Raw genomic sequence first — 12,500 nt, 5'->3', positions numbered from 1 at the left:
GTATAGCTGGTATCCTGACTGTGTTGTTGTTGTTCCAGACTAACCGTATAGCTGGTATCCTGACTGTGTTGTTGTTGTTCCAGACTAACCGTATAGCTGGTATCCTGACTGTGTTGTTGTTGTTGTTCCAGACTAACCATATATCTGGTATCCTGACTGTGTTGTTGTTGTTGTTCCAGACTAACCGTATAGCTGGTATCCTGACTGTGTTGTTGTTGTTGTTGTTGTTGTTCCAGACTAACCATATAGCTGGTATCCTGACTGTGTTGTTGTTGTTGTTCCAGACTAACCGTATAGCTGGTATCCTGACTGTGTTGTTGTTGTTCCAGACTAACCATATAGCTGGTATCCTGACTGTGTTGTTGTTGTTGTTCCAGACTAACCGTATAGCTGGTATCCTGACTGTGTTGTTGTTGTTCCAGACTAACCATATAGCTGGTATCCTGACTGTGTTGTTGTTGTTCCAGACTAACCGTATAGCTGGTATCCTGACTGTGTTGTTGTTGTTCCAGACTAACCGTATATCTGGTATCCTGACTGTGTTGTTGTTGTTGTTCCAGACTAACCGTATATCTGGTATCCTGACTGTGTTGTTGTTGTTGTTCCAGACTAACCGTATATCTGGTATCCTGACTGTGTTGTTGTTGTTGTTCCAGACTAACCGTATATCTGGTATCCTGACTGTGTTGTTGTTGTTGTTCCAGACTAACCGTATAGCTGGTATCCTGACTGTGTTGTTGTTGTTCCAGACTAACCATATAGCTGGTATCCTGACTGTGTTGTTGTTGTTCCAGACTAACCGTATAGCTGGTATCCTGACTGTGTTGTTGTTGTTCCAGACTAACCATATAGCTGGTATCCTGACTGTGTTGTTGTTGTTCCAGACTAACCATATAGCTGGTATCCTGACTGTGTTGTTGTTGTTCCAGACTAACCATATAGCTGGTATCCTGATTGTGTTGTTGTTGTTCCAGACTAACCGTATAGCTGGTATCCTGACTGTGTTGTTGTTGTTCCAGACTAACCGTATATCTGGTATCCTGACTGTGTTGTTGTTCCAGACTAACCGTATATCTGGTATCCTGACTGTGTTGTTGTTCCAGACTAACCGTATATCTGGTATCCTGACTGTGTTGTTGTTCCAGACTAACCGTATATCTGGTATCCTGACTGTGTTGTTGTTCCAGACTAACCGTATATCTGGTATCCTGACTGTGTTGTTGTTGTTCCAGACTAACCGTATATCTGGTATCCTGACTGTGTTGTTGTTCCAGACTAACCGTATATCTGGTATCCTGACTGTGTTGTTGTTCCAGACTAACCGTATATCTGGTATCCTGACTGTGTTGTTGTTGTTCCAGACTAACCGTATATCTGGTATCCTGACTGTGTTGTTGTTCCAGACTAACCGTATATCTGGTATCCTGACTGTGTTGTTGTTGTTCCAGACTAACCGTATCGCCCGAATCCTGGCTGGTAGTAAGAAGAAGATCTGTACCAAGAAGCCCAGGTTCATGTCAGCCTGTGCTCAGCTGGTCATCGCCTCCCTACTCATCCTGCTACAACTAGGAATCATAGTAGCTCTGTTCATTATGCAACCACCACAGGTATGAATGGAGAGGAGGGAGGGAAGGAGGGAGAGGGTGGGGGGAGCGGAGGGAGGGAGAGGAGGGGGGAGCGGAGGGATGGAGGGAGGGAGTAGAGGGAGGGAGGAAGAGAAAGGGGGATACCTAGTCAGTTGTACAACTGAATGCATTCAACTGTACCCCTCTGAATCAGAGAGGTACGGGGGCCTGCCTTAATCGGCGTCCACATCATCGGCAGGAGAGGAAGGGAAGCAGGTGGGCTGGAGGGAGGGAGGAGGGAGGTACGGGAGCGGGAGCGGAGGGGAGGAGGGGGACAGAGGAGAGTGGGAGGGAGGAGGGACGGAGGAACAGGGAGTGGAGGGAGGAGGGGGACAGAGGAGAGAGGGAGGGAGGAGGGACGGAGGAACAGGGAGTGGAGGGAGGAGGGGGACAGAGGAGAGTGGGAGGGAGGAGGGACGGAGGAACAGGGAATGGAGGCAGGAGGGGGACAGAGGAGAGTGGGAGGGAGGAGGGACAGAGGAACAGGGAGTGGAGGGAGGGATGGAGGGAGTGAAAGAGAGTGGTGACATTTCACGGGAGAGATTTACAGTTAACAGAAAGCAAAATGACTATGTGTGTGTGTCTGCGTGTGATTGATTCTCCACCAGGTGATCTATGACTACCCCAGTATCAGCGAGGTCCATCTGATCTGCAACCTGACCACACTCGGAGTTGTAACTCCTCTGGGTTATAACGGCCTGCTCATCCTCAGCTGTACCTTCTACGCCTTTAAGGTGACTCTCACACACAGACACAGTAACTCCTCTGGGTTATAACGGCCTGCTCATCCTCAGCTGTACCTTCTACGCCTTTAAGGTGACTCTCACAGACAGACAGACAGACAGACAGACACAGAGACACAGAGACACAGAGACACAGAGACACAGACAGACACAGAGACACAGACAGACAGACAGACAGACAGACACAGACACAGACACACAGACAGACAGACACCCACACAACACACCTCTTCTCTTCTCCATGGTAATTAGTTCCTCTCTGTGTCCCTCAGACCCGTAACGTTCCTGCTAACTTCAACGAGGCTAAGTACATAGCCTTCACCATGTACACCACCTGCATCATCTGGCTGGCCTTCGTCCCGATCTACTTCGGCTCCAACTACAAGATCATCACCATGTGTTTCAGTGTTAGTCTCTCTGCTACTGTGGCTCTCTGCTGCATGTTCGCCCCCAAGGTAGGAGACACACACACACACACACAAACACACACACACACACACACACTTAGATACAGTTGAAGTCGGAAGTTTACATACACCTTAGCCAAACACATTTCATCTCAGTTTTTCACAATTCCTGACATTTATTCCTAATAAAAATGTCTTAGGTCAGTTTGAATCACCACTTTTATTTTAAGAATGTGAAATGTCAGAATAATAGTAGAGAGAATTATTTATTTCAGCTTTTATTTATTTCATCACATTCCCAGTGGGTCAGAAGTTGAAATAAACTCAATTAGTATTTGGTAGCATTGCCTTTAAGTTTTTTAACTTGGGTCAAATGTTTTCGGGTCGCCTTCCACAAGCTTCCCACAATAAGTTGGGGGAATTTTGGCCCATTCCTACTGACAGAGCTGGTGTAACTGAGTCAGGTTTGTAGGCCTCCTTGCTCGCACTCGCTTTTTCAGTTCTTCCCACAAATTTTCTATAGGATTGAGGTCAGGGCTTTGTGATGGCCACTCCGATACCTTGACTTTGTTGTCCTTAAAACTACTTGGCACCACACGTCCCGCTAGGGCACCTCCCCCCACTGCTCAACTGACACAGTAGCACACAGAACGCAAAAAATATTATTAGAAATATTTAACCTCCACACATTAACAAGTCCAATAGCTCAAATGAAAGATAAACACCTTGTTCATCTAGCCACCAAGTCAGATTTCTAAAATGTTTTACGGCGAAAACATAGCACATATTTATGTCAAACCACCACCAAAGATAGGCTAATTTACATAGCCATTTTGTAGAACAATAGATGCAATCACAAAAGCAGGATTAAAAGTAAAATAATTCACTAACCTTTTGAAAATCTTCATCAGATGACAGGAATAGGACATGTTATACAGTACATTTATGTTTTTTTCAATAATATGCTAATTATATCCATAAATCACGGTTTACATAGAAGGTCATGGCTAAAAAATGCTACAACAATGCCTGGAGAAATTATGGTAACTCTGCCAGATAACAGAAATACACATCATAAATGTTGACTAAATATACATGTTCTACATATACTTAGAAAGATACACTTCTTCTTAATAAAACAGCTGTGTTACATTTATTTTTAACTTTACAGATTTCGTTCACTAGGCTATAATGTGAGTCGGCGCTCAGGAATTAGCATTTTGGCTCCTCTATCTCGGAGTCCATAGAAACCCAAATTTAACACATAAATGTTCCCTTACCTTTGCTGTTCTTCCATCAGAAGACCTGGAAGGGTTTATACTTACCAAAAACAGCTTTAGTTTTGAAGTCTGTGTCTTTCGGTTATCAAACACGACATATTTCGGTTGAAATGCAGCCAAAAAGTAAAGTTAGTTCGCACCAAAACGTCGAAATTACATATTATATGTCGACTAAACTTGTCAAACTTGGTTCGGAACACAGCGTTAGCATGCTATATAGCTTCACCGCAATTCTCAGGACAAAGAGAAACACACGCATCGTTTAATCAATCTTGAAAGAAAGACACCACAGGCGCAGAGTGCGCGTGAGAGTAACCTGTTTTCTCGCGACCGAAAGGATTCGGCCTGTCATTAATCTCGTGAGCCCGCGATTCACACAATGAGAAGCCCCATTGAAAGCGGACACCGCGCTGAAGGCATAGGAACTGTTCCCAGGACTGTAGGTGCTTGGGAAGGGTGGGGGCGATGACGTCAAAGTTGGGCCAACTTTTTGGATGACAAGAGAGAGTTTGGGAGAATGAGTGCCCTGAGAGTTCTGCTTTACTTACAGACATAATTTAAACGGTTTTAGAAGCTTTAGAGTGTTTTCTATTCAATAATATTTATTATATGCATATATTAGCAATTTAAAAAATAATTTTTTGTCAGTTTACTATGGGCACGCATTTCACCAACGGGGGCAGTATTCTGCCCTAGCCTTAAGCCATTTTGCCAAAACTTTGGAAGTATGCTTGGGGTCATTGTCCATTTGGAAGACCCATTTGCGAAGCTAGAACTTCCTAATTGAGGTCTTGAGATGTTGCTTCAATATATCCACAAATTTCCTGCCTCTTGATGCCATCTATTTTGTGAAGTGCACCAGTCCCTCCTGCAGCAAAGCACCCCCACAACATGATGCTGCCACCCCCGTGCTTCACGGTTGGGATGGTGTTCTTCGACTTGCAAGCCACCCCCTTTTTCCTCCAAACATAACGATGGTCATTATGGCCAAATATTTCTATTTTTGTTTCTTCAGACCAGAGGACATTTCTCCAAAAAGTACGATCTTTGTCCCCATGTGCAGTTGCAAACCATAGTCTGGCTTTGTTATGGCGGTTTTGGAGCAGTGACTTCTTCCTTGCTGAGCGGCCTTTCAGGTTATGTCAATATAGGACTCGTTTTTACTGTGATTATAGATACTTTTGTGCCTGTTTCCTCCAGCATCTTCACAAGGTCCTTTGCTGTTATTCTGGGATTGATTTGCACTTTTCACACCAAAGTACGTTCATCTCTAGGAGACAAAACACGTTTCCTTCCTGAGTGGTATGACAGCTGCGTGGTCCCATGGTGTTTATACTTGCGTACTATTGTTTGTACAGGTGAATGTGGTACCTTCAGGCATTTGGAAATTGCTCCCAAGGATGAACCAGACTTGTGGAGGTCTACAATTTATTTTCTGAGGTCTTGGCTAATTTCTTTTGATTTTCCCATGATCTTTCGACAAAGAGGCACTGAGTTAGAAGGTAGGCCTTGAAATACATCCACAGAAACACCTCCAATTGACTCAAATTATGTCAATTAGCCTATCAGAAGCTTCTAAAGCCATGACATCATTTTCTGGAATTTTCCAAGCTGTTTAAAGGCACAGTCAACTTAGTGTAAACTTCTGACCCACTGGAATTGTGATACAGTGAATTATAAGTGAAATAATCTGTCTGTAAACAATTGTTGTAAAAATGACTTGTGTCATGCACAAAGTAGATGTCCTAACTGACTTGCCAAAACTATAGTTTGTTAACAAGAAATTTACCGTGGTCTGATTGTTGATGCCACACATGGTGATTCCATCAACGTGAATAATTCAGGCTGTTGTGGAGGCAAAAGGGGGTGTACCTAATAAAGTGTACAGTAATGTCAAATCTGAAAACACGGTCTGGAAAAGTGGTACATGGGACCATAGAAGTATCTGATAAAGAATGATGATGACATATGACATCCATAGATAATGTAGTCCAATTGGTTCATGTTCCACGGTAATTAGTGTCAATGGATCTCGTTATCCTGAAACTTTCATGATCTAAACATGGAATATTGTTTGTCAGTTTCCATAAAACTATACATTAAGAGTAATGCAACAGTTACTTATCATTTTGAGCAGTTGTATCAATCTGATAGTTAGATCATTGTAATGAAATGAATAAACAGTCATTTCAGATGTAATGTGTGAATTTTGATGTTAAGTTTTGAACAGGTGATTTTAGGTCAATAAATAAATGATCTTAGCTTTACTGTATCCAAGCAATTGGAAAAAGTGTTAGAGTTTAGAAAAAATTTGCATTTTCATCATTGGTTGTGAGTTTTGTGTCTAGAGTTTTGAAAAATGACATCAAGGTACTGAAATTAATAGTCATTGTAAAAAAATTGTAGTATGCCAAAAAGTTCCCGGATGTTGTACTTAATTAGCCAAAAATACGAAGTATACGCAGAGGACACTATTTCCGTGCTTTTAGGGCCCATAATGCAATTTTTCAGAAAATGGCCGTGGCTTCGCAACGTTTTCAGATTTAAAGAAAATGGCAGAAAATATGCAGCAACGTGGAGCGGATACTAATTAATTGCTTTAACTAATTATGGCAAATTGTCCTGATCTTAGAGAGCCTTTTTATATCTCTATTTGGTTTGGTCAGGGTGTGATTTGGGTGGGCATTCTATGTTCTGATTTCTATGTTTTGTGTTTCTATGTTTTGGCCGGGTATGGTTCTCAATCAGGGACAGCTGTCTATCGTTGTCTCTGATTGGGAATCATACATAGGCAGCCTTTTTCCCTTTTGTTATTGTGGGAAGTTGTCTTTGTTAGGGGCACTATAGCACTCGTAAGCTTCACGGTCATTTCTTTGTTTCTTGTTTTGTTGGAGACATTTATATAAATAAATTAATGTACGCCGACCACGATGCGCTTTGGTCCACTTCTTCAGACGACCGTGACACAAATGTTAAGAAAATGTTGAGCAATGTAAAAAAATAATGCTAGCTACCTAATGTTATTTGGCTTCTAATACAATGAACTTGCCAGTATATTAACTATATGCTATCTAACTAACTACCCAACGTTTATTGACTTGGTTATTCACCTCATTCTTACCTAAGTGGTATAGTCGTTGTGCGTTCCCAATGGACATCGATAATTCTGGCTATCTACTCTGATTTCAGAGCCGACATGTCTGATTGTGCCAGAGTGCAGAATAACTGATGAATTTACAAACTCTCAGTAAAAGTTGGCAAAAAACAAAGCGTAATAATATTGCGCTCCGAGAGTGAAACGCTTACAAATGAACAATCTGACAACATCTGGATTTACCAAAGCCCAGAGCGCACTCTGGCACTCCAGATTGAATTTACGAACACACCCAAAATCGTAAAATGTCTAGCTAGTCTTTTGTTATGCTAACAAGCTAGCAAGAGGTTGCATAGCAACAACATCAACTTCTGGTAGACAGGTGAAGCGCTGGTATGCTCAACTGAAAGGATACCGTTCAGATACAGTATACTCAAATGAATTAATAGTATATAATATGTTGTATAAACTATGTTAGTATGGGTACTCATTAAGTATGTAGTATACAGTATGTTGGTATGGGTATTCGGACACAGATTTAAACAGCATTTACACATACTTAGACAGCATTTACACACACTTAGACAGCATTTACACACACTTAGACAGCATTTACACACACTTAGACAGCATTTACACATACTTAGACAGCATTTACGTACACTTAGACAGCATTCACACACACTTGGGCAGCATTTACGTACACTTAGACAGCATTTACACACACTTAGACAGCATTTACACACACTTAGACAGCATTTACACACACTTAGACAGCATTCACACACACTTGGGCAGCATTTACGTACACTTAGACAGCATTTACGTACACTTAGACAGCATTTACACACACTTAGACAGCATTTACACACACTTAGACAGCATTTACGTACACTTAGACAGCATTTACACACACTTAGACAGCATTTACGTACACTTAGACAGCATTTACACATACTTAGACAGCATTTACACACACTTAGACAGCATTTATGTACACTTAGACAGCATTTACACACACTTAGACAGCATTCACACACACTTGGGCAGCATTTACACACATTAGACAGCAGTACACATACGTAGACAGCATTTACACACATTAGACAGCATGTACACATACTTAGACAGCATTTACACACACTTAGACAGCATTTACACACACTTAGACAGCATTTACACACACTTAGACAGCATTTACACACGCTTGGACAGCATTTACACACGCTTGGACAGCATTTACGCACACTTAGAAAGCATTTACAAACATTAGATAGCATTTACACACACTTAGACAGCATTTATACACACTTAGACAGCATTTACACACACTTAGACAACATGTACATGCATGTAGACAGCATTTACACACAATTAGACAGCATTTACACACACTTAGACAGCATTCACACACACTTAGACATCATTTACACGCACTTAGACAGCATTTATACATACTTAGACAACATTTACACATACTTAGACAGCATTTACACGCACTTAGACAGCATTTATACATACTTAGACAACATTTACACACACTTAGACGGCATTTACACATATTAAAAAACATACACAGAAGTATTACTGCTGATGAATGATGTGATTACTTTTTATCTCTCTCTCTGTGTGTGTCTTCCCCAGGTATACATCATGCTGGCAAAGCCGGAGAAGAACGTACGGAGTGCCTTTACCACCTCTACCCAGGTCCGTATGCATGTAGGGGATGCCAAGACAGCCGCTAACGCTGCCAAACCCAAGACCATGGCTGGACTCTTCAGAAGGAAGGGGTCTGAAGAAAACCTCAGGTACCGTAAGGGTCAGGGGTTAGAGGTTAGTAGTCGAGTCAAAGAGCATGGCGGGCCTGTTCAGGTGACATCTGGATCTGGGCAGGACTGTGTCAGGTACTGAAGTCAGTTAGGATTTAGGGGGTTAAAGGTCAGAGTATATCAGGTACTGGAGTCAGTTAGGATTTAGGGGATAGAGGTCAGAGTATATCAGGTACTGGGGTCAGTTAGGATTTAGGGGTTAGAGGTCAGAGTATTTCAGGTACTGGGGTCAGTTAGGATTTAGGGGTTAGAGGTCAGAGTATATCAGGTACTGGGGCCAGTTAGGATTTAGGGGGTTAAAGGTCAGAGTAAAACATTTCCCAAAAAATTACCTTTCAAGATGCATACAGACACTACCATCTCAGTTCACCCTCTAGTTCTCCCTGCAGCTCCAACAAGAAATCAGCACGGCAAAGAGGTCAGGGGTTAGCGGTCAAATATTTAACCCTGTTGTATTTTGTCATCCCCCTCCCAGCTCCAACGGCAAGTCAGTAAGGTTAGGGGTTAGAGGTTAGAGGTCAGTCAGGTATCAAACCATGTCATCCCCCTCCCAGCTCCAACGGTAAGTCAGTATGGTTAGGGGTTAGAGGTTAGAGGTCAGTCAGGTATTAAACCCTGTTGTATTATGTCATCCCCCTCCCAGCTCCAACGGTAAGTCAGTATGGTTAGGGGTTAGAGGTTAGAGGTCAGTCAGGTATTTAACCCTGTTGTATTATGTCATCCCCCTCCCAGCTCCAACGGCAAGTCGGTGTCGTGGTCTCAGAATGAGCGTAGCGGCTACAGACCCAACCTGTGGAAGAGGATCTCTATCCACATCAAGAAGAAGGAGGAGGTCAACCAGACAGCTATCATTAAGCCCTTCTCTAAGGGGGCGGGCACCCCCGACCTCGCCCCCGCCACGCCCCAACTTGGGGACAGGGGGGTCTATGACGAACCTCAGGGGGCACAGCATTACCCCCCTGGAACCTACCCCTGCCCTCCCTCGCCTCATGTTGGAGCATACCGCCGCTGTCCCTCCTCACCCTCCCCACTAGCCCTGCCCACCGTCAGCCAAAGGGTGGGAGGCTTCCATCCCTGCCCTCCCTCGCCTCACGCTGGAACCTACCACCCATGTCCCCCCCGGGGGGCTCAGGGGTCCCAGGACGGAGAGGAGATCAGGGCTCTGCCATCCTACATGACAGAGAGGCCTCAGACAAGGGTGTATGGTGGGGTGGGCAAGATGGGGGGTGGTGGTAGGGGTGTAGGTATGGGGGGCATAGGTGATATTGGTGGTGGTGGTGGTGGTAGGGGTGTAGGTATGGGGGGCATAGGTGATATTGGTGGTGGTGGTAGGGGTGTAGGTATGGGGGGCATAGGTGATATTGGTGGTGGTGGTGGTGGTAGAGGTGTAGGTATGGGGGGCATAGGTGATATTGGTGGTGGTGGTAGGGGTGGTGGTGGTAGGGGTGTCGGTATGGGGGGCATAGGTGATATTGGTGGTGTTGGTGGGGTTGGTAATACTGGTGTGGGTGATTTAGACATGGGTATAGGTGACAGGGGTATTGGTGTGGGCACGGTGGGCAGTCAGCCCCAGGGCTCCAACATCATGGATCAGATTAGCTGTGTGGTGAACCGTTTCACCGCCAATATCAGCCAGCTCAACAACATGATGCTCCCTGGGTCGCCACCGGAGGGAGCTGACCCCCCTCCTCCGGGTCCAGGCCTCGCCCCCGCCCCATGCCCTCCTCCCTACATCCTACCCCGCACCCGACAGCCAAATACCACAGTCACCACCTACGCTGAAGTAGCAGCCGTCGCCGCCTCTAACCATGGCAACCCCCGGGTAGGCGGGTCGGTCGGTGTGGTCTATGGTCCTGGGGGCGGGGTGTGTGGTACTGCAGCGGTGAGAACCACAGAGCTGCTGGAGGAGCTGGCTGCTCTGGCCCCTCCTTCCCCGTTTAGAGACTCCTCCCTGGAGTCGTCTGGCGCCACGCCCCCCTCCCTGGCCTCGGAGTCTGCCCTGGGTGAGCCCTGTCCCCCGGGGAAATATGACAGACTGATGCTACGGCACTACAGCCAGAGCTCCTCTTCCCTGTAAACTCCTCCTCCTCTTCCCTGTAAACTCCTCCTCCTCTTCCCTGTAAACTCCTCCTCCTCTTCCTCCTCTTCCCTGTAAACTCCTCCTCCTCTTCCCTGTAAACTCCCCCTCCTCTACTAGAGATGTGTTCTGTGGAATAAGAGGTCAGAATATGAAGTTTTGCATTTGGAGATTTAGTTGTGTACAATTGGAGAAACAGGGAATGAGAGGAGAGCTGTGCAACAGTGCTGGATGAGCTACACAATATTTACTCAACTTTATTTCCTTTCCTTGGATAAGAGCCATAGTTTCTCCCCCCTGAGAGTGTTGGGGGGACGCAAGGAGGAGAGACAGGGGGAGGGCCTCAGGACCGCAGTACAGCCACATTAAAGGGTCTCAGGACCGCAGTACAGCCACATTAAAGGGTCTCAGGACCGCAGTACAGCCACATTAAAGGGTCTCAGGACCGCAGTACAGCCACATTAAAGGGTCTCAGGACCGCAGTACAGCCACATTAAAGGGCCTCAGGACCGCAGTACAGCCACATTAAAGGGTCTCAGGACCGCAGTACAGCCACATTAAAGGGCCTCAGGACCGCAGTACAGCCACATTAAAGGGTCTCAGGACCGCAGTACAGCTTCACTGAAGACTAGAAGTAAAGACATGCTGTTGCTGCCAGCTGAGCTGATGGCTGACTGACTGACTGACTGACTGACTGACTGCCTGACTGCCTGGCTGACTGACTGACTGCCTGGCTGACTGCCTGACTGGCTGACTAGCTGACTGACTGACTGACTGAGTGACTGCCTGACTGACTGCCTGGCTGACTGCCTGACTGGCTGACTGGCTGACTGCCTGACTGCCTGACTGACTGCCTGGCTGACTGACTGACTGCCTGGCTGACTGCCTGATTGACTGCCTGACTGCCTGGCTGACTGACTGCCTGACTGACTGCCTGGCTGCCTGACTGACTGCCTGACTGCCTGGCTGACTGACTGCCTGACTGACTGCCTGGCTGACTGCCTGACTGCCTGGCTGACTGCCTGACTGACTGCCTGGCTGACTGACTGCCTGGCTGACTGCCTGATTGACTGCCTGACTGGCTGACTGCCTGGCTGACTGACTGCCTGGCTGACTGACTGCCTGACTGGCTGACTGCCTGACTGACTGCCTGACTGACTGCCTGACTGACTGCCTGGCTAACACCTGAAAATCAACAAAGTCTCAGTTTCTGAGAGCACAGATGGACGACACAACATGTGGATTGTAACAGTTCAGAGCTCAGGTCCTCCTGAGTTAAGGCATGTGTCTGGATGCACTGACAGCTGGGCAGTGGCAGGAGCAATAATGACTATGCCACACCTACATCACAACCTCGTCCAATCAGAGGTCACTTCAACAGAATCACTGCCTCCCGATAGGTGTTGGGAGATAGGTCAAAATTCAGGCAATGACTGGACCTATTC

The 12,500-nt window shown here is 45.7% G+C and overlaps 1 protein-coding gene across 1 annotated transcript in view; it reads left to right on the top strand.

Moving 5' to 3' along the window:
* grm5a (glutamate receptor, metabotropic 5a) overlaps positions 1–11,812 on the top strand; it is a 108,521-nt gene extending 96,709 nt beyond the window's left edge. The window contains exons 14-18 of the mRNA XM_031809103.1: positions 1,449–1,607; positions 2,234–2,359; positions 2,641–2,823; positions 8,794–8,957; positions 9,711–11,812. Of these exons, the coding sequence (XP_031664963.1) occupies positions 1,449–1,607; positions 2,234–2,359; positions 2,641–2,823; positions 8,794–8,957; positions 9,711–11,055 (1,977 nt within the window). The 3' untranslated portion in view covers positions 11,056–11,812. The remainder of the gene's footprint in view (positions 1–1,448; positions 1,608–2,233; positions 2,360–2,640; positions 2,824–8,793; positions 8,958–9,710) is intronic.
* The last annotated feature ends 688 nt before the right edge of the window (positions 11,813–12,500 follow it).

The sequence above is a fragment of the Oncorhynchus kisutch genome, linkage group LG29, assembly GCF_002021735.2.
Source record: "Oncorhynchus kisutch isolate 150728-3 linkage group LG29, Okis_V2, whole genome shotgun sequence".
NCBI lineage: Eukaryota > Metazoa > Chordata > Actinopteri > Salmoniformes > Salmonidae > Oncorhynchus > Oncorhynchus kisutch.
Note: the sequence above shows the minus strand (reverse complement) of the source record. Positions and strands in the feature narration are given on the sequence as shown.